Source organism: Phyllostomus hastatus, unplaced genomic scaffold (genome assembly GCF_019186645.2).
Source record: "Phyllostomus hastatus isolate PE091 unplaced genomic scaffold, TTU_PhHast_1.1 phas_contig_64, whole genome shotgun sequence".
Taxonomy (NCBI): Eukaryota; Metazoa; Chordata; class Mammalia; order Chiroptera; family Phyllostomidae; genus Phyllostomus; species Phyllostomus hastatus.
In genome coordinates, this window is record NW_025333928.1 from 8,773,141 (window position 1) to 8,795,273 (window position 22,133).

Genomic DNA, 22,133 nt, shown 5'->3' on the forward strand with positions numbered 1-22,133 from the left:
TCTCCTTTCCTCTCTGTTTCTAAACCCAATTTTTAAAAATTATAAAAGTTTAGAAAAAATATAGAAAGGGAATAAAACAAAATGCAAAAATAGTTGAACTTGGGGCAGGTGGAAAAGGTGTTATTTAATTTTTTATCATATTTTCTTTTGTATGGTTATATTACTTTTCTAGCGCAAAAAAAAAAGTTTGTAAGCCAAAATGAAAGCTGAAGTTAATTAATAGGAAACACAGGGTAAGAAACAATAAAAACTCATAATCAGTGTGTACACACACCTCTTTTAATCTTTACACTCTTCTGAGATGTTTTCCCCATTTTACAGATGAGCAAATAAAGATTTTGAGAAGGTCCAGTAATTAGAACAAGGTCTCACAGCTGGAATGTGGTGGAAACAAGAATTGCAACAAAGTCTTATTTGTTTTCCAGTTCATACCGTTTTCTATAACCAGGTTTCCCAAAATATAAAGAAGTGCTCAGAAAGGTGCCCCTCAGGCAGACAAATACTGGAAGACTCCCTCCTCTGTGCTGAAGCAGCCCCTGCACCACAGCCTTTGGCTTAAGGATTAAGCTTCGGTTGAAATGCAACCATCTGTCCCCATAGCCAGCACCTTTTGCAGTATATGAATTATACTAGTGCTCACACAGCATGCACCTAAGGCACAGGTGGTGCCCCGGTGATCTTAGGTGGTCTCTGCCAGCTCGCTGAGATAGCCCCATGAGAAAAGTGGTACCTCTGGTTCTCCTTTCAAGCCAATTGGTTCTACCCAGGAGGAAGTCTCAGGTTGGTGCCAAGCCTTTTACACCTCCTAACTTTCTGTGTCTCTGTCTCTGTCACTCTCTTTCTCACACATACACACAAGACAAGACCCTTAGACCTGGAGTCTCACCTTTAAAAAAACTTTTTTTATTGATTTTAGGAAGAGAGAGAGAAAGAGAGAAACATCAGTTTGTTGTTCCACTCATGCATTCACTGGGTGCTTTAATATCAATTGTAGTTTTATTGTGGTAATATTCACATAACATTCATAATTTCAACATTTTTTAAAGATTTTATTTATTTATTTTTAGACAAAGGGGAAGGGAGGGAGAAAGAGAGGGAGAGAAACATCAACGTGCCGGAGAAACATCAATCCATTGCCTCTCATACCCCCAACCAGGGACCTGGCCTGCAACCCAGGCATGTGTCCTGACTGGGAATCAAACTGGCAACCATTCAGTTTGCAGGCTGGCTCTCAATCCACTGAACTACACCAGCCAGGGCTCAACATTTTTAAAGTATACATTACATGTTTTGTGACATCTAGTATGTTTATGATAATGTGCAAATTATCACCATTATCTAGTTCCAAAATATTTCATCACACCGAAGGAAACTTCTTACCCATCAGCAGTCACTCCCTATTCCTCCCTTCCCCCTGCTCCTGGCAGCCATTTATCTGCTTTCTGTCTCTCTGGATTCTTCTACTCTGGACACTCCATGTAAACAGAACCATAAAATATGCAACCTTTTGTATCTGGTTTCTTTCACTTAGTATGTTTTCAAGGTAGATCCATGTTTTAGCATGTATCAGTGACTCATTCCTTTTCATAGATGAATTGTATGGATACAGACTACATTTATAAGTCGATGGACATTTGGGTTGTCTCCACTTTTTGTCTAATAAGAATAGTGCTACTATGAGCATTTGTGTACAAGTTTTAGTGTGAACATTTGTCTTTACCTCTCTTGGTTATATACCTGGAATTGCTGGGTTTATGCTAATTATATGTTTAATTTTTTGAGGAATTGCTAAGTTGTTTTCCACAGTGGCAATTCCATTTTATATTCCCACCAGCAATGTACAAATGTACTAATTTCTACACATCCTAACCAACACTGGTTCTTTTTGGGCTTTAAAAAATTATTTCTTAAAAAAAAATTATTATAGGCCCTGGCTGTGTAGTTCAGTTGGTTAGAACATCATCCCGATACACCAAGGTTGTGGGTTTGATCCCCAGTCAGGACACATACAAGAATCATCCAATGAATGCAGAAATAGGTGGAACAACCAATTGATGTTTCTCTTTCTCTCTCTCTCTAAAAAATATTAATAAATAAAAATATTTAATTGTTATCATATCCATCTTAGTGGGTGTGAAATGGCATCTTATTGTGATTTTACTTTGCATTTCCCTAATAACTAATAATGATGAACATCTTTTCATGTGCTTTTTGGCCATTCGTATACCTTCTTTGGAGAAGTGTGTATTCCAGTTCTTTGCCCATTTTTAATTGAGTTATTTGTCTTTACTGTTGAATTGTAATAGTTCTTTTTTTCTTTAGATGATGGGTTCAGGAGGGGAAAGTGATTGATTGATTGAATTAGAGGGGAATGGGGGAAGAGAGAGGAAACATCCACTTCAGAGAGAAACATTGATAGGTGGCTTCTCACATATGCCCTGACTGGGGACCAAACCCGCAACCTAGGCATGTGCCCTGACTGGAAATCGAACCCGTGATGTTTCAGCCCAAGGGACGATGCTCCAACCAACCAAGCCACACCAGCCAGGACTATAACAGTTCTTTACATATTCTGAATATAAGTCTCTTATCAGATATATGGTTTGCTAATGTTTTCTTCCATTCTGTGTGTTGTCGTTAACTTTCTTCATTGTTTCCTTTGATATACAAATTAAAAAAATTTTTAAAGTCCAATTTTCCTATATTTTTTCTTTGGTTGCTTATACTTTTGGTATCATATCTAAGAAACCATTGCCAAATCCAAGATTATAAAGATTTACCCCTATGTTTTCTTCTGAAAGTTTTATAGTTTTAGGTATTAAATTTAAGTCTTTGAACAATTTTAAGGTAACTTAGTATTGTATTTATTTTTATACTTATAATTTATAATAAGCAGTTTTCTATTTACGATACTGAGTTTTCTCCTCAGGTATCTTCTTTAAGTTAAGAAAAATGAGTCAAATTAAAGAAAAATAGCCCCATGCCTTCCCTCTAACTCTACTTCTCCCCTTTTCCTCCTTCCCATTTCTTCCCCTCCTTGCCCTTCTCCTCTACTCTTTTTTTTTATACGTTTAGCCTGTGAGATTCTTCAGCGTGTAATTGAAGATAATGGCTTAATCTTTTATTTATTTATTTATTTTTAGAGAGGGGGAAGGAGAGAGGGAGAGAAGCATCAGTGTGTGGTTGCCCCTCGTGCACCCCCTACTGGGGACATGACCCGCAACCCAGGCATGTGCCCTGACTGGGAATCGAACCAACAACCCTTTGGTCAGCAGCTCACACTCAATCCACGGAGCTACACCAGTCAGGGCCCTTTTCCTCTACTCTCTTTTTTCTCTCTCTCCTCATATCTATATCAGGGAAAGCAAAGCAAATTAATGTATCAGCAAATCACTAGGTTTTATTTAGATAGTCTATTTTCTTCTTCCTGTGGGGTATATATTTTCACTATTAGAAAAATTTCCCAGTAATGGGCAGAGGCTTCCCTCTCTTCTATATGTAGTAGCGTCTTTGCCATAAGACACACCTAGGTTTTAGAGGAAAAAAATAGGGAAAAAATCTTTGAAGCAAAAAATGTGGTAAAATATTTAATAACATAAATAACATAATATTTCATCAATGTAAATGTAAACAGAACTCAACAGCAGCACTAACAACCATTATTCCTCCCAAATTGCCGGGGGTGGGGGGGTACATCTTATAGTCTGAAAAATATGGTACATTTTTTTCTGAGAAAAACATAAAGGTTCATTATAAGCAGTTTGTCAGTTGGTGATTAAAATTCATTTAGCTACTAAAAAAAATCAAATAAGTAACACTACAGAAGGTACCAGGTATGGCAAAGATGAGTAAAACTTGGGAATCCCCGCAGTCAGACCATGACAAGGTGAGGGTGGTCATCTAGGAGGCACTGCAGTCTGAGGAGGAACCAGGCAGGTTTAGCTGGATTTTGAGGAAGGGAAGCCCTAGACCTGGAGTCAGAAAACCTAAGACCCCTGGATCCCAACACCTCACAGTTGCTCTATGACAAGGAATATGTTACCTGACCTGTCTGAAGTCTGTTTCCTCATGAGTAAAAAAAAGATGGTAATTCTTGCCCCTCGAGGGTGTCAGGAGAAACAAATGCCTTCGTGTGCATGAAAGTACAAATTGTAAAATGCTTAACCAATGTGAGTTAATACTGGGGCCTAAACTCTCACAGGCTGGAATGTGAACAGGACCCTGAAGACAGATAAGACTTGCCTAAGTGGAGAGAAGAAGGGGAAGTATTCTAGAGGTGGTGGAGGGAGTCACAGCTTGGTGCAAGCCCCAGAAGCAGAACAGTCCTTACTGTGTTGGGGAAGGCCTGGGGTGGAGCCCTTGATGCTGCATGAGAGTGGGAATGACCTAGGAGAGCACTGTGTACAGAGGCAGAAAGTTTGGTTTCAGATAGAGCAGGCCCCATAGGAGTTTGGACTTCATTGTTCCTGCAAACACAGTTCTAGGTTCCTTGGGATATGCCAATGGTGGAATCAGATTTCAAATGTCTTAAGAGCTCACTGATTTTTTTAAGTATTTTTTTAAAAATAAAATAAAATAAATAAACTTTTATAAAATTAAAAAAAGTATTTTTTAATGTGTGTGACAACATAATATTTTCCTCCACCTATCTTCAATCTCCATTTCCATGCTTATAAGCAATAGTAGAACATTTGTTCCTAGGGATGATGGGACTTCTTTAGAAGGTCAGTCCCTGTTTTACCTTGGGTAGGAAATCAGTTGAATTTGATTTAACATGACTCACATCAGTGCAAACCTGAAAAGAAAATCAAATGTTGTTTTAATCCTATAATATCCTTCCCAACTTTATAATTAAATAGTTATCTCATTTAACTGGAAATCATCAAACAGAACAAAAGTTTACAAAGTTAAGTCTCTGTTACCCCAGATCCTCAGACTTACCCACCAGAAGCATTCATGTGTCCTCCCCCAAATAATCAAATATATACAAGTTATTTACATGGAGTCAGGCCCTAATGTGGGTGAAAACATCTGATCAGACCCTGTCATTTTGCAGATGAAGAAACTGAACCCCAGGAAGCTTGGTGATTTGGAATTATTGCCGGTTGCACCTTAATGCAAATATTTGGTTACAATAGTATACATATATTTTATTTATATTTAATATACATCCCTGGCTGGTGTAGCTCACTGGATTGAGTGCTGGCCTACGTACCAAAGGGTCGCCAGTTCAATTCCCAGTCAGGGCACATGCCTGGGTTGCAGGCTAGGTCTCTGGTTTGGGGCATGAGAGAGGTAATCAATTGATGTATCTCTCCCACATTGATGTTTCTCTCCCTCTCTTTTCTTCCGCCCTTCCCCTCTGTCTAAAAATAAATAAATAAAATATTTTAAAAAATAGAAGAAGAACCAGGGGTGCACAGTGGCCTGGAGCAAGGGGACATAAGAGGTGGGCAGATTCAGCAGGGTCAGATAGGCCTGAGGATCTACTGGCTAAGGGGTTGTCGAGGAGCGCACCCACCCCCAGGCCTTGGGGAGCAGGATGACTAGGTATTGTGTAGGGAAATGAAGCTGGTGAGTCTGGCATGACTTCAGATAGACAGTTGTGTTAAGCAAATGAAGAGAAAGAACGAGGACCCAAGGACAAGTGGATAGCTACAACAAAGGATTTTGGAATTTGACCACAGTGAGCAGGAGATTTTTAAAGATTTTAATTGTTTATTTCTAGAGAGAAGGGATAGGACAGAGAAAGAAAAGGAGAGAAACATGAATGTGTGAGAATGTGAATTGATCGGTTGCCTCTCAAATGCCCCCAACCATGGACCTGGCCCACAACACAGGCATGTGCCCTGACTGGGAATCAAACCAGTGACCTTTCAGTCCATAGGCCAGCACTCATTCTATTGAACCATACCAGCCAAGGCAACATCAAGCAGGAGATTTTTTAGGGGGAGAATGCAAAGGAAAGACTTGGTTCTGAGCCTTAGAGAACATGGTATTTGGGAGGCACCAGAGAGGTAAGACTCAATCTGAGAAGCCTTGGGGAGCCACTCTAGGTTCTTGAGCAGAGGAGTGACTGGCCCTGGAATCCCAGACTCCAGAGGCAGAAGGGAATGCCCAGGTCCTCAGATCCAGTTCTTGTCCCACCTTTGAGGACCACATTCCTGAAAAGAAGTGCCCAGTGTATCTTGTGGACATGGACATCTCCAGGAAAGGAGGTGCCATTCTTTCCTAGTGGCACTGTCTGAAAGCCTCCCCTACCTGCCATTGGATAAGCTGCTCTGGTGAGATGGCTCATCGGCTTCACCTCTTGGCCTTTGCACCCTGCCCTGAAAGCGTCCTCATCTGTAAGCAGAGGATTGGAGCATCTTATCATGGCCCGAAGTTCTCCCAGTTTACCTGGGACACGGTTTCCAGGTTCCTTGCTCTCCTGCTTACTAGGGCAACAGCTGTGTGCTCTGACGAAGAAGAGGCAGGCCCAGCTAGACTTGGTCAGCTCATAATTCTTGCATCATTTCATTTAACCACCGTGTTTCTTGGGAACCAAGGCTTTTCTTTCTTTCTTTCTCTTTCTTTCTTTCTTTCTTTCTTTTAAAGTATAATTTTTTTATTATGCTATTACAGTTATCCCATTTTTTTCTCCCCTTTATCCCACTCTGCCCTGCACCCCACCCCCCAGCATTCCCTACCCTTAATTCATGTCCATGGGTCGTACATATAAGTTCTCTGTCTTCTCCATTTCCTATACTATTCTTAACCTCCCCCTGTCTATTTTGTATCTACCAATTAGTCTTCCTATTCCCTGTACCTTTTCCCCTCCCATTCTCTCCCTCCCCCTTCCCCACCGACAACACTCCATGTGATCTCCATTTCTGTGATTCTGTTCCTGTTTTAGTTGTTTGCTTAGTTTATTTTTGGTTTTGTTTTTAGGCTGTTGTTGATAGTTGTCAGTTTGTTGTCATTTTTACTGTATTTTTGATCATCTTCTTTTTCTTAGATAAATCCCTTTAACATATCATATAATAAGGGCTGGGTGATGATGAACTCCTTTAACTTGACCTTATCTGGGAAGCACTTTATCTGCCCTTCCATTCTAAATGATAGCTTTGCTGGATAGAGTAATCTTGGATGTAGGTCCTTGCTTTTCATGACTTCAAATATTTCTTCCCAGCCTCTTCTTGCCTGCTAGGTTTCTTTCTTTCTTTTCTTTTTTTTTTAAGATTTTATTTATTTATTTTTAAAGAGATAAGGGAGGGAGAAAGAGAGAGAGAGAAACATCAATGTGCGGTTGCTGGGGGCCGTGGCCTGCAACCCAGGCATGAGCTCTGACTGGGAATCAAACCTGCGATGCTTTGGTTCGCAGCCCACGCTCAATCCACTGAGCTACTTCAGCCAGGGCTGCTAGGTTTCTTTTGAGAAATCAGCTGATAGTCTTATGGGCACTCCTTTGTCAGTAACTCTCTCCTTTTCTCTTGCTGCTTTTAAGATGCACTCTTTATCTTTAGTCCTGGCTGGTGTGGCCCAGTGGGTTGAGCACCAGCCTGAAAACCAAAGGGTCGCTCACTCAATTCCCAGTTAAGACACATGCTTGGGTTGTGTGCCAGGTCCCCAGTAGGGGGCGTGCAAGAGGCAACCACACATTGACGTGTGATGATCTCTTCCTCTTTCTCTCCCCTCCCCCTCTCTCTAAAAATAAACAAATAAAATCTTTTTTAAAAAGATTCTCTCCTTATCTTTAATCTTGAGTAATTTAATTATGATGTATCTTGGTGTCCTCCCTGGGTCCAAATTATTTGGACTCTCAGAGCTTCCTGGACTTGCATGTCTATTTTCTTCGCCAGACGGAAATAGTGAAAGTTTTCTTTCATTATTTTTTCAAATAAATTTTCAAATTCTTGCTCTTCTTCTTCTCCTCCTGGCACCCCTATGATTTGGATGTTGGTATATTTAAAGTTGTCCCAGATGTTCCTAAGCTGCTGCTGCTGCTGCTGCTTCTTCTTCTTCTTCTTCTTCTTCTTCTTCTTCTTCTTCTTCTTCTTATTATTATTATTATTATTATTATTATTATTATTATTATTATTTGGAGTTCTCGTTTCTTCATTCTGTTGTGGTTGAATGTTTATTTCTTCCTATTGTTCCAAATCATTGATTTGAGTTCTGGTTTCCTTCCCTTCACTGTTGGTTCCCTGTATATTTTTCTTTATTTTACTTTGTATAGACTTCATTTCTTCTTTTATTTTTCATCTGTACTCAATCTTTTCTGTGAGCATCCTGATCACCAGTGTTTTGAACTCTGCATCTGACAGGTCCACTATCTCTTTGTCACTTAGTTGTCTTTCTGGAGTTTTGATATGTTCTTTCATTTAGATCATATTTCTTTGTCTTGGAGCACCAGTCTGGATGAATATTTCTTCTTTAACTCCTTGGTTGTCAGACTTGCACACAGTTTGATTTTCTGGCAGGTCTGCTTATTTGTTTGTTTGTTTAATTTTATTTACTTATTTTTTTAGAAGAAGAAAGAAAGGGAAAGCAACACATGCCCCCAACTGGGGAACCAGCCTGCAACTCAGGCATGTGCCCTGACAGGGAATCAAACCAGCAACATTTTGGTTTACAGGGTGGTACTGAATCCACTGAGCCACACCAGCCAGGAGTGTTTTCTGCTTTTAAATTGTTTATTGTCCTTTTTTTGGGAGTATGAGGAAGTAAAATGTATCTACCTATGCCTCCATCTTGGCCAGAAGTCAAGGTTTATCCTCTTTCGAAAAAGGAAGCCAAATCTGCAAGAGGCAAAGTGAGTTGCCCAGGATCACACTGGTAGTGAGGATGGAACAGGGTTTGAACCAGGGTCCACCTCCAGGACCTCACTGCTCCTATAGCAGCCTGGGCCTTGGCACACAAAGGCCTGTATGAAGGGGGCCGTACTGGAGGCTGGTGCAATGTGACCAAGATAGAGCACAGTGGTGGGTTTTACATGAAATACACTGATGGTGGTGGGGAAGGGGTCATCCTCACCCTTCCAGGGGTTCCCCTGGCAGGAGAGCCTCCTTCATGGCCACTGTGCCAGTCAATTGTAGGCAACAGGACAAACAGCACACTGCTGCCTATAGTCAGAGTGCCCTTTGTCTCCCTCAGAGCAGGGCACACAAACTGTTCCTGGAGAATGCCTGGCACAAACGGGAGTGCCCTGCCTTTCCAGACTCCTCCATCCAGCTCCTGGAACAAGATGAGGGAGAGAATGTTGGGGTTGGGGGGCTTACCCTATAATCCTAGACACACATGAGCCAATCAGAGAATTGTGGTTAGGAACCTTGGAAGCTCTGGAGTCAGCATGCTTGGGTTTGAATCCAGCTCTGTCACTAGTAAACTGTTTACAAGTCACTTACTCTATCCTCAGGATTATAGTAACAGTGTTGGTGTCACAAGTTGTGAACTTTCAAGGAATTACTATAGTCATTTGCAATTTAACCACAGGGATACATTCTGAGACAGGCATTGTTAGACCACTGTGGGAACATTGTGGAGTGCACTTACACACACCTACGTGGCATGGCCTACCACACACTGAGGCTGCATGGTGGAACCTACTGCTCCTGGGCTACAAGCCTGTAGAGCAAGTTATGGTATAAAGCCAGATTAAATCAGGGACAAGAAAAAATGATGCCATCAAGAGACATGGTGAATACAAGATGTTCACCACGAGCTGTATGCAGCTGCTGCCAGCCTAACACAGCATACTGTTTTATAGCAAACTTGTTTTTATAAGTAGAAAGAGTACACCCTAAAATCATGATAAAAACATCATAAATACATGGACTTGCAATATAGTCATTTATTATAATTCTTAAATATTATGCACTGTACATAGTCATATGTGCTATACTTTTATATGACCGGCAGGCTTTATTTATACTAGCATCACCACAAACACATGAGTGATGCTTTGCACTATGATATTTTCATGGCCATTGGAATTTTTCAGCTTCCTTACAATGTCATGGGACCACTGTCATATATGCAGTCCATCCTCGACCTCAACATTGTTATGTGGCACGTGACTGTAAACCCTTGGAACGGTGCCTCCTGCATAGTATGACTGTGTCAGAAGACATCATCCTCACTTACTACTCTGCACCCAGAGGGCACAGATGATAGAGTGCAGAGGCAATACCTGCAGTTAAACAGGCGTAGGAGCACCAACAGTGAAAGACTTTGATATACTGAGACCACCTCTCAGCCTCACCTTGGGGACACAGTCAGAGTGGTATAGACTGCGATAAACTGGAAAGCCAGTGCCCTCTACAGAAGGAAGCTACTGCCCCACCAGTTGCCATGTGAAAGTGGGTCATGTTGCCACATCTTTTGATTTTCCAAACAAGCGGGAAATGTGGATTTTTATATGGAATGTACTGATTTTTAAGTGTGGCAATTAATTCTGTTTAAAACAAAGTAAAACTCTGTAGGCCAAATTAAACTCTTCTGTGAGCCTCCAAGGCACAGCTTTCCCACAGTCTCCGGGTCCCCAGGCCAGGTCAGGCTTCGCAGCCCTTGAAGGGCCAGAGACACTAGTGAGGGCTGGATCTGCCTCCAAGTCCCTCCGATCCCAAGTTGTCCTGCTTCTCACCTGTCTCTCAGGGTGAGGGGTGAGAGGGCGAGGATGTTGGTGAATCAATGGGATTGAGCACCAGAACCCAGCAGTGGAGGCTCTGCAAAAGTTTGCCTGGAGATGGCTCTGAAGATGGATGGGACAGTACACGAAGACAATGCATGCCTTCATCCCATGCACTGAGCACCTACGAACTACATGCCAGTCACTCCAGTCACTGTCTAGGTGCTGCTCTAGGAGACAGCAGCGAGTGCAAGAGGCCAAGCCCCTGCCCTGGTGGAGCCGACATTAATGAGTCCACTGCAGGGCTGGGCAGGGGCAGGTGGTGAACACACAGATATTCTGTCAGGGGTGGTACATGCTGTGAGAGACAGAGTAGGGTAAGGGGGACCAGGAGGGCCAAAGGCCCTGAAGTGAGAGTGACGTGTCCAAGGTGATGGAAGCCAGGGTAGGAGGAGAAATGCCCAGATGACAAGGAGGGTACGGGAGACTGAGCTGGGACATGAGCAGAGGCTGGCCAAGCAGGGCCTTCTACTCCTGGTGGATCCCAGATGTTGGCCCCGAGGAGTGGTGTCCTCTTTAGCAATGTCTGACACATGTTTGCTCCTTGGGCTCCCTCTCATCTCTGGACAGGTAGCCCTTTCCACAATCTCCTGTAATCCCTTTGTCTAGAACACACACAATTAAACTTCTCAAGGGCAGAAAGCCTGATTATTCTTCAACTATGAGAGCTTCCCATCTCTGTGATCCCCACAGTGCCAGGAATAATAGGATTCAATACACAAATGTGTTAAGTTAAAATAATGACATGGCCTGAGGCACCTTACCTCATTTCTAACACCTTGGTTTCCTCTCCTGTAAAATGGGGATAATATGCTGTCCTATCCCAATGGATTGTGGTGAGAAAATGAGATGAGGGATATAAAAATCAGGATCCTAGATACCCTGGGCCTTGGGAGGCCACCAGTGTTCCCAGGTTTTAAAGGTTTCTTTTGTTACCAGCTGAGTGCCCCATGAACTACTGGGAAAGGTTCTTGCCCTCCTTGCATTAAGGGAACTCCCACTGACTTCCCTCTTGTGGCCAGTTTCCTCCTCTGAAAGTAGCAAATGGGCCTCAGTTTCCTCCTCTGAAGGTGGCAAATGGCAGAAGAAGGGCCAGCACATACTTCCCAGTGAGGCTGGGGCGGGGAGCATAGGCTGCCACATTCCTCCTGGCCGTGCTTTTCCCCTCAACCCAAATTCCTGTTGCTGGGACTTACTATTTCATTTAAGTCATTTTTAGTCTGTAGGATATTCCCTCTCAAATCTGCCCTGCCAGCCCCTGCTCCCACCCCACAACCCAGGCATGGGTGGTGGTGGGGCATCCCTAGGTCTGAGTCCCAACAAAGGCAGGCCCCAGGGGACCAGCAGCCACCAATCTGCTTCCCGGGAGCGGTTGGCAGAGCCCCTGCAAGATGCAGAGCGGCCAGAAATCCAGAGACCCTCACTGGTATTGGGTTTCCCAGAGAATCTGCTCCCACTGGAGGCAGAAAGCAGGTCATCGTCTCAGCCACCTCCCCGCCTTCCGTCCTCTATTTTTCCCAGGCTGTGGGAGGCAAAGGGTTAAATCCCATAGAGCTGATGCTCTGACTCCAGGCTAGAGGGACCCGGGAAGCTGGGGTCACTTCCTGCTCCGTCCCAGTCACCCTGAACTGGTCCCCGGGTCCTCAGCCTGGGATCACCCCTTGAGAAGGAACCCAGAGTCCTCGGCATCAAGCCCGCCACCCCCCGTCAGGCAGGGCATTCAAGGGGTTAAGTCCCCTGGGGCTGGATTCTGCCTTCCACCTTTCCCAGACCCCAGAGTCGTGAGTTGGGGACGCCTGGGCTCCCGAGGGGTGGCTTGAAGGGCCCAGACGGCCTCCCGGGAACAATGGGTCAGGGAGGCGGGTTGCTCCGGGCCTGAGACCCCTGCCCGGCCCCTGGTCGCAGGGGTAGGGCTGGGGCCGGGCAGGGGGGCAGAGGCCGAGGATTCTGGGAAGAGCGCGAGGGTCTGGCTGTGGGGGAGGGGAGGCATGAGCATTCTGGGAAGAGGGAATTCGACCGCCAGGCCAGGGCTTGGGGGCTGTGAGCCAGCGGGGAATCCTGGGGGCCCCTGGGGGCCCGGAGGCGGAGGATGCCCGGACCCGGGAGTTGGGAGCCGAAAGAGGGTGGCGGGGACCAGCTGGAGCCAGAGTCCAGGGTCTGGGCTGGTGCGGCGGTAGGGGGCCAGGGGCCAGGATGGCTGCGCGCCCTTCGCTGCCTCCAGTTCAGGGTCACCTGGGTCGCTCTCCACACCTCTCTGCGAGGGAGCCTTTCTGCCGCCCCCCCCCCCCCCCCCGCAGTGGGACTGCTTCGGAGTCCAAGGGCTGCCTGGGGCTCTGAGCACTTCTTGCCTCTTTGGGTCTCCCCACTTTCGTACTCCCTGGTGGCCTTGTCATTAACCTCTTCCCTCTACTGTGGACCGCTGAGTTTGAATTTCTCGAAATAATCAAGGTACATAAGTTCTCACCTGTCCTCAGCAAACAGCAGGGCAACTTTCCAAGCCTCCTCAGGACAGGCAGCCCCAGCTTGGCAGAGGTGCTTGCTTCCACCTCCCCAAAGACACTTAGTAATGGGGGAGGGGAAATTCTCATGCCTAAGGAGCTACAGAGGTGAAGAAATTAAGTTACTTCCTAAAATTTCTTGTCTCCCCTGCTGCTGTTTAGCAGGCAGGGTTCAGCTAGCTCCTGCTTCACTTGGGTTACCTCCCAGCTGCCTCCTCGTGAATCCTGAACAGGTCTGCTTGCACCCCTGCCCCCAAACACACAGTACCCATCCCACACAGCCACCCGAACCCCAGGCTTTCCCCAGGGACTTACTTGAGGGTCTCTACATTGTGCGAAGTTGTCCCAGCACTTTACTCCTGTGGCCTTGTTGTTCCCTCATGCTGAAATCATATCACCCTTTTTGGAATGAGCTGGCTATGTTTTACCAGGAGGCCGCTCTGAACTGTTTCTTTGCTGCCATCCCCTTGCAAACTGATGGTTTTCCAGGAACAAGGGGCATCTCATTCATTGTTCATTCATTCAAGAAAATGTATTGAGCACCTGTTCTGGGTTAGGTTCCATCATCGTCCTAGGCACGGCATATAGCAGCAACGAAGCAGAACAGACAGTACGGAAGATGGAAAACCTGAATGGGGTTGATATGGAAGGCTTCCCTGGGGAGGGCTGTTTGGAGTTTATCAGCACAGATTGTCAGGCCAGTCACTAGATCCAACCCCTGCTTTTACAGCCAAGGACCTTTTGGTCCCAGGAATTTCTGCATCCCATTCTTGAGGCAAGTAGGCTCCCTTGGAGCTTGCCTCTTCACCCATCCCTGCCAACAGCCCACATTTATGAGTTTCATGTGACTCCCAAGGTCATCTTCCTCTCTTAGAGGCTGGGACAAGCCAGACACAGAACGTTGCATTTCTGGTCGAGGCAATTTCCCAGCCTGTGACCTTGGAGAACTCTCCCTGAGGGTTGATTCCCTAATCTGTAAAGTGGACAATCTGATTCCTGGGCCTCCTAAGGGGACTGTGGGGAAGATTAGGTGAGGTAATGAGGACACACCGCAGGCACTGTCAGCTGCAGATGGTCTTCACACACTTCTTTCACCTTCTTTTCCTTTCCATTTCCCCTCAAGGTCATTGTGGCACAGCCCCTAGTGGCTTTAAAATGCCCCTTCCCCCCACCTCTGGCCCAATCTTTCTGTGCTTAGATGTCCCAGTCCTTTCGGAGGGCCCCTCTTGCCTTAGGAAAATCAGAGTGGTTTTCCCCTTTCTCTCTGTCTTTTAACTCTTTAAGTGTTCTAGGCAGTCTCAGTTCTCTGTGAGGCTCTCAAGGAAAGTTTATTGGTCCCAATTAGCAGCCTCATTAAGAAGGAAAATTAGAGTCTTAATGAGCTTCTTCTGATTAGTAAGATAACAAGTTTCCCAGCCTCTGGGCATCAGAGGAGTGGGGTGAGAGCCTTCTTCCCCTGTGGGTGTCAGATACCTCTCCAGCCCCCAGTCTGGGTTCAAAGGGTTATGACTGATGAGCTTTTAATTACTCTTAAATTCACCTACTTGCTTAGCTGTGATTTTAAGGTCTGGAAGAAGGCCTGCGGGGGTGGGATAGATAGGGATGATGAGAACTAATGCCCAGAAACATGGGTTGGTAGGAAACTAAAGTTTACATAAGGAGGAATGAGAGCTGTGGGGGTGGGAGGCACAGGTAAGGAGTAAAAAAAAGTGGGAGATCAGCTCCCATTGTGTGCTCCTCTCTCTTCTCCCCCAGGGTCCTTGGAACACTGGGCGGTCCTGAGCTCTGGGATGGAGCCTGAAGCAGTGCTGTGGGGCCCAGATCCACAGGGTCCTGTACAGAGCCCCAGCGATGCTCATAGAGGTGAGGGGCACAAGAAGGGACTGCAGTTCTGACAAGACAGTGGTGCTAGTTCAGGGAGGGGCCCAGGCTCTAGGGGGAAACCCAGGGCAGGGAAGAGAGACCGACCCCATGTTCTGAAAGGAGATGGGGGCTGGAGACTCCCTTTCTCTCTATAGGTACCGAGAGTGGGAATGAAGAGGAGAGCCCTCAGCGGGAAAGTTCTGGGGAGGAGATCATCTTGGGAGATCCAGCTCAGAGTCCAGAACTCAAGGACCCACCAGAGATGCCCCTGGAGAGACCCTCCCAGGATCCCTCAGTCTCCCAGAACTCCCCAAGTCCACTGGGTCACCCCAACCCCTTGGACCACCAGACTCCTCTTGACTCCCCAGCCCCCGAGGTAGTTCCTGCCCCATCTGACTGGACCAAGGCCTGTGAGGCCAGTTGGCAGTGGGGGACTCTGACCACATGGAACAGCCCCCCAGTGGTCCCTGCCAATGAGTCCAGCCTGCGGGAGCTGGTGCAAGGCCGCCCCTCTGGGGCTGAAAAGCCCTATATCTGCAACGAGTGTGGCAAGAGCTTCAGTCAATGGTCCAAGCTGCTACGGCACCAGCGCATCCACACAGGCGAGAGGCCCAATACCTGCTCTGAGTGTGGCAAGAGCTTCACGCAAAGCTCACACCTGGTGCAGCACCAGCGCACACACACTGGCGAGAAGCCCTACAAGTGCCCGGACTGCGGCAAATGCTTCAGCTGGAGCTCCAACCTGGTGCAGCACCAGCGCACTCACACGGGAGAAAAGCCCTACAAGTGCACCGAGTGCGAGAAGGCCTTCACCCAAAGCACCAACCTCATCAAACACCAGCGCTCACACACGGGCGAGAAGCCCTACAAGTGCGGCGAGTGCCGGCGCGCCTTCTACCGTAGCTCTGACCTCATCCAGCACCAGGCCACGCACACTGGCGAGAAGCCCTATAAGTGCCCGGAGTGTGGCAAGCGCTTTGGCCAGAACCACAACCTCCTCAAGCACCAGAAAATCCACGCCGGCGAGAAGCCATACCGCTGCACTGAGTGCGGCAAGAGCTTCATCCAGAGCTCGGAGCTGACCCAACACCAGCGCACGCACACTGGCGAGAAGCCCTACGAGTGCCTAGAGTGCGGCAAAAGCTTCGGCCACAGTTCTACCCTCATCAAGCACCAGCGAACCCACTTGCGCGAGGACCCCTTCAAGTGCCCCGTTTGTGGCAAGACCTTCACGCTAAGCGCCACGCTGCTGCGGCACCAGCGCACACACACGGGCGAGCGGCCCTACAAGTGCCCCGAGTGCGGTAAGAGCTTCAGTGTCAGTTCTAACCTCATCAATCACCAGCGCATCCACCGTGGTGAGCGGCCCTACATCTGTGCCGACTGTGGCAAGAGTTTCATCATGAGCTCCACGCTCATCCGCCACCAGCGCATCCACACAGGCGAGAAGCCCTACAAGTGCTCCGACTGCGGTAAAAGTTTTATCCGCAGCTCCCACCTCATCCAACACCGTCGAACCCACACGGGTGAGAAGCCCTACAAGTGCCCTGAGTGCGGCAAGAGCTTCAGCCAGAGCTCGAACCTCATTACCCACGTGCGCACCCACATGGATGAGAACCTCTTTGTGTGCTCTGACTGTGGGAAGGCCTTCCTGGAGGCGCACGAGCTGGAGCAGCATCGGGTGATCCACGAAAGAGGGAAGACCCCAGCCCGGAGAGCTCAGGGCGACACTATGCTGGGACTTGGGGATCCAGCCTTGCTAACCCCGCCCCCTGGAGCCAAACCACACAAGTGTCTTGTCTGCGGAAAGGGGTTCAATGACGAGGGCATTTTCATGCAGCATCAGAGGATCCACATTGGAGAAAACCCCTACAAAAATTCAGATGGCCTCATCACACACCCAGCCCCGAAGCCTCCGTTCCGACCTCCCAGGCTCCCTTTTGGAGGGAATTCCTATCCAGGTGCTTCGGAGGGCAGAGCTGACCCTCCAGGACAACCCTTTAAAATGCCTGAAGGGCAGGAGAGCTTCAGCCAAAGGCTGGGCCTGCTCTCACCCAAGTCCTACATTTGTTCCCACTGTGGAGAAAGCTTTCTGGATCGAGCTGTGCTCCTCCAGCACCAGCTCACCCATGGCAATGAAAAGCCCTTTCTCTTTCCTGATTATAGGATTGGTTTAGCAGAAGGGGCAGGGCCTAGTCCCTTCCTAAGTGGAAAGCCCTTTAAATGCCCGGAATGCAAAAAAAGCTTTGGCCTCAGCTCTGAGCTGCTGCTGCACCAGAAAGTCCACGCAGGTGGAAAAACCCAGAAGAGTCCAGAGCTGGGGAAGAGCTCTTCTGTCCTCCTGGAGCACCTCAGGAGCCCCTTGGGGGCCAGACCCTACAGCTGTTCGGATTGTGGGGCCTCCTTCCCGGATCGCCTGGCCCTCATCCGCCACCAGGAAACTCACACCCAAGAAAAGTCCCCCAGACCGGAAGACCCCCTTTCAGAGCCAGTCACCCTGTCCACAAGCCAGGAAGGTGAAGGAGAGGCCCCCACCCCCACAGGGAGTAGCATCCATGGGGAAGGGGACACACCCAAAACCCTCTTGGAAGAAAAGCCCTATTTGTGCCCCGAGTGTGGAGATGGCTTCACAGAAGTTGCAGCCCTCCTCCTCCATAGGAGCTGCCACCCAGGTGTCACCCTGTGACATGGGCCTGGAGACCAGGGGCCTCTCTCTCCTGAGAGGAACACTGGATCTCAAATATTATGTGAGGAAAAGAAGAAAACCCTATCAGACTGTAGAGATGCAAAGGAGAAAGGACCCTGGGTAAAAGTAGTGCTTTTACATCAGTGATGAGAAACCCTATAAAATTGTTGGTGGGAACCACTTACAATGCAGTAGAGAAAAACTGTTGGGTTAGAAACCCTATAAATATGTAGGAAAAAAAGAAAAGCCCTTTAAGTCTGTAGCAGAAAATCCCTATAAACCATAGTGGATAAAAGCCCTATTAATTGTAGGATGAGGTCCCAATATGTCTCTAGACAACCCTATAAAACTGTACTGAAATCCTTGTGAAGCTATAGGGTTGGGGAAGTGCAGGGAATATAGCAATGACACTGACTTGGGAGCAGTGACTCTCAGAAGGTGTAGAAGAACCTCCCACAACTTGTTCCACAGTCTTCTTTCCTACTGGCATATGAGAGGGAGACTCATTCCCAGAAGGCTTGGACAATTACACTGAGTAAATTGCTCAGTGGGAAGTAGTATTGGGAATTGGGTGGAACCAAAAAGGGAAACAGGAGAAAAATAAGTGATGAGCCCTGGGATCCACAGAAGAGAGAGAACCTGGTAACTAGGAAAAGAAAGTTCAGCTCATTGCACTGGGGGTTCCTCGGGGCACGGGGTGGATCCTAGATGAATTGTGTATGTTAGAGGGAGAGGCCCACGGAACTCCTTATCAGAAAGAAGCCAAATATGGGGAAGGAATAAAATGATGTTGCACCTTTTTTAAAGGCTGAAGTTTAGGGTGCATAAAAACTTTAAGAACACTGGGAAACCACCGCAAAAATTTAGTGGGGAGAGCAGGCAGGGGGCGGGGCAGGAGCGGAGATTCTGTTAGAGTGCTTCGAGGTAAGGAAACCAAGTGGAGACTGTTCAGATGGAACCTAGCAAACTCCAGACTGTCTGCCCACTTCCGGGAGCTTGTTAAACTACAAGTGCAAGCAGATCCCAGCCAGACCGCCAGGGTCCTCCCCTAGCCTGGCAGGACAACCCTTTCCTCTGGGGACTTCTGAGAGGCCTCCAGGGATGGAGGGTCCCTCCTGCTGCATCTCAGGTCTCACTGTCAGGAGGTGTCTCCTGAAATCTAACTGCCACCAGTCTTGCTGCAGCGGCAGCCTGTTTCCTCAAATTCTGTCCTCAGTTGAGAGGGAGAACCGCTGCTTAATCGACCTCCAAAGAATAAAGCCCTTCAGAGACTCAAGGCCTGTGTGTGGTTAAATCCTCTGGCTGCTCTTCTCCAAGTCAATGAGTGCCACAGGTAGGTTCTCTGTGGCAACAAGGGACAGCAAGTTGACAGAACAGAGAGCTTTGATTAGCCAGCAACCTACTTTTAAACCTCACTCTCTCTGAGCTGATAGCAAGGCTGCTGGCAGGATGAGCCAGCCTATATGTAGTGATGGGTGTCCAAACACCCCACAGGAGGGACCGTGGGTCCTTGAAGAGTATATGGAAGCCTCACCACCTTCCTCACTCCGGAACCTGGAGCCCTCTGAGGTTGTGACAACCCACCCCAATTGTGGTCTTGGGAAGGTACGGATTCCATCCACTCGGCTCCTCTCCTCCTTAGTCAGAAACCTTCAGAGGGAAATGGAAAGATGAGAACCACACTACCCTGCCAGCTCTATCTCCTGTCCTTACACACCACACACAGTTCCACATTTTCATTAACCCAGCCAAACCCGCTAACACGACTGGGTGTGTGTGGCAGGGGAAAGAGACTGTTGTCATCTAAAATGGTTGCAGAAAACTTTTGAAACATCTGTAACAAGAACCCCATCCCCTAACCCTGGAGATTCTGTCCAGTGCTGGGTCCAAAGGAAATGCCCACTGACCCCATGCTGGCACCAGTAATGCACTGTGGCCCTGAAGTAAGAAAACCAACATGCCAGGTGAGGTAGCCCTTCTGCAGTCATCCCTGAAGAGGGTGACATGGATTCCTACGGAGCTGTGGAAGAGACCTCTAATTTCATTACCTGAAGTTCAAAAGTCCTTCACCTTTCATCTACCCTGCCCCCAAAGGGATAATCCTCAAATTCAAAGGATCAAAATCCAGAACATTGTAGGAGGAAAAAACCCAAGCCTGCTGGGAACAAGGAAAAGGCAGGCATTGTATGATTGTGGGGAGACCCTTTTCAACATCTGCATTACAGCCCCACCTGACCCGAGTGCCAGGTCGGAAAGCACTACTGAGGGGAGAAGGAGCCTGCCTGCAGATCTACTGACAGAAGCATCCACTGAGGGGGTGTCCCTATGAGACTGAGGAAGAGAAGACAGTCCTTCAAGTCAAAGCAGACCCCACCCCCCAACAAGATGGTAGCAGAAAAAACTCCAATTGTAGACAAACCCCTTTTAAAGCTAGAAGCAGTTCCTCTTGGAACAGGTCTGAGAAATTTCTCCAGAAGATTTCTGGGGAGCAGACTTTGAGGCTTGGGGACCAGTCCAGGAAGAGGTGGTCAGTGTGGTTAAGGCCGACTATGGGCCTATTGAGGACTTCGGTGTAGCATATGTAGTAGGATGTTCGCATGTTAGAGGAACGGGTTAGGGCCAGGAGTTTAGGCTCCAGTACTTGAATGGATGATGTGGACACAATGAGTTGCTGTCTGGGGTTTTGTAGCAGGAAAGGGGCAAAGTCAGAGACCTCTGGGCTGTGACCTGCTCTCTCTTGCTCACCCCCCAAACTCCTCTAGCCAGGTCCTTCCCTCCCAGAACAAGCTCCATCTTGGGAGGAACTAAGCAAGCAGTGGGTTGAGGGAGGTGGCAGTGTCCAGAGTCCCTCTGGCCAGCTCAGGCGAAGGCCTTGCTCAGTCTGGAAGGCCTCTTGTCCAATTCCACAGAGGCCTAACTCTTCAGAAGTGTTCCGGTTGAGGAGCCCAACAGATGGGGTCACAGAATCATTGGTGAAAGCTAAGGGAAGAGTAGAAACTGATCTGAGCTTAAGGTGAAACTTGAAACTGCTATAGATATGAAGGTCAGATGGGAACTCGAAAGAACTGGGCATGAATCCTGAGTGATGGGGAAACTTGAAACCATCACAACCAAGAGGTAGGATTCCATGACAACTACCCCTGAAGTGAGCAGTCCCCAGACTCCTTTGCCCCATTAGGGAAGCCCCACTCACCTAATTTGTCCCCCTGGAGTGAAGAGAGGCCCCACTTTTGAGTGTTGTATGTCAATAACAGTGTTGTGTCACTGGTGGTCACGTTGATTAGTTGAAGAGAATAAAGGGAATAAGATTTCCCAGGTGTTTTCTGTCTTCTCTTTCAATCCTAGAGCAAGCTGAAAGATCTTGCCTTCTCCCAGAGCCCGGGTCCATATATAATCTCAAAAGCTCGGGCCAGCTCCAGGCCACCCTTGCATTCTTTCCCCAAAGGCCCTAAAATCCATACCCTTGGGAGAAAGAGGGAGAAATGTTCTGAGGTGGTGGCAGAGCCAAGCAGCTCTTGTTGATGTCTGGCTTTGGCACCAGCACAACCTGCTGATTGCTGGGTGGCTGCCTGGTGACTGCCTGGCTCAGGTCCAGCTGTGCAGCTTGTGGGCGGCCTCTGTGGCCACAACACCCACACCCTCCCCAGGCTGCCACATGGGAAAGCTTGAAAAATCAAGTTCCAAAAACTGAAGTCTACCTTTTCTGATTCACCTGGATCCCAGGTCCTGGACCTAGCCCAGCCCTTTCTCTGGAGCATGCTTTCTAGACCCTGAAGAGAGGTGGGTAGAGAAGACCTGGCCTGTCATCTCACTCTCAGTATGTTGTCCACAGCCCTCACCACGTGGAGAGGCTGAGTCTCATGGGAAGGCAGCCACTTGTCCAAGATCCATAGCAAGGCAGGGAGGGAAACCAGAATGGCCAGAAGAAGGCTCTATATCCAGTCAAGCCTCTCCCCCATCACTGGGCCTGGCCTGGGCTCCACACTAGGCCAGGCAGGGCTGTTCTGCTCTGCTAATTCCTCAGTGCCCAGCTTACATCTATGCTATCTCCGGGGCCTAAACCTGGCCATGGCCCCCAAGCCTGAGTTCAACACTTGTTCTAACCCATCACCTACCTCTGCCCCAGTCTGCCAGGAGCCTCCTGCTCCAGCCAGGAAGCTGTCTCCCCACCTTTCCTGTACTCCCAGGGCAGGTTCACTGTCTCCTTCCCCTTCCGGAAAGCAAGAGGTAGGGTAGGGTGAAGGAGGGACTTGATTTTCATGGGGAGGAAATGAAGGCTATCCCACATTCTGTGTTCCCAGCCCTAGGGACAATTGAGGTACATCAGAACTAGTCCCACCACAGGAGGATTCCTCAGTAAAGTGAGGAGACTACAGGGAAAGATTAGTGATTCCTTCAGACTTAGCAGAAGGACTGT

The 22,133-nt window shown here is 47.8% G+C and overlaps 1 protein-coding gene across 1 annotated transcript; it reads left to right on the plus strand.

Annotated features, from left to right (window-relative positions):
- The first annotated feature begins 12,286 nt into the window (after nucleotides 1-12,286).
- Nucleotides 12,287-21,017, plus strand: ZNF629 (zinc finger protein 629). Its single transcript, XM_045848986.1, has 3 exons — nucleotides 12,287-12,450; nucleotides 14,923-15,030; nucleotides 15,186-21,017. The coding sequence occupies exons 2-3, from the start codon at nucleotides 14,958-14,960 to the stop codon at nucleotides 17,714-17,716; spliced, it is 2,604 nt and encodes an 867-aa protein (XP_045704942.1). The 5' UTR covers nucleotides 12,287-12,450; nucleotides 14,923-14,957; the 3' UTR covers nucleotides 17,717-21,017.
- Nucleotides 21,018-22,133: the final 1,116 nt, after the last annotated feature.

Bases quoted from the DNA above. Each gene is read 5' to 3' on its own strand.
- ZNF629 (XM_045848986.1), top strand. From the start codon at position 14,958: ATGGAGCCTGAAGCAGTGCTGTGGGGCCCAGATCCACAGGGTCCTGTA. The intron at 15,031-15,185 runs GTGAGGGGCACA...TTCTCTCTATAG, and splicing joins CCCCAGCGATGCTCATAGAG to GTACCGAGAGTGGGAATGAA.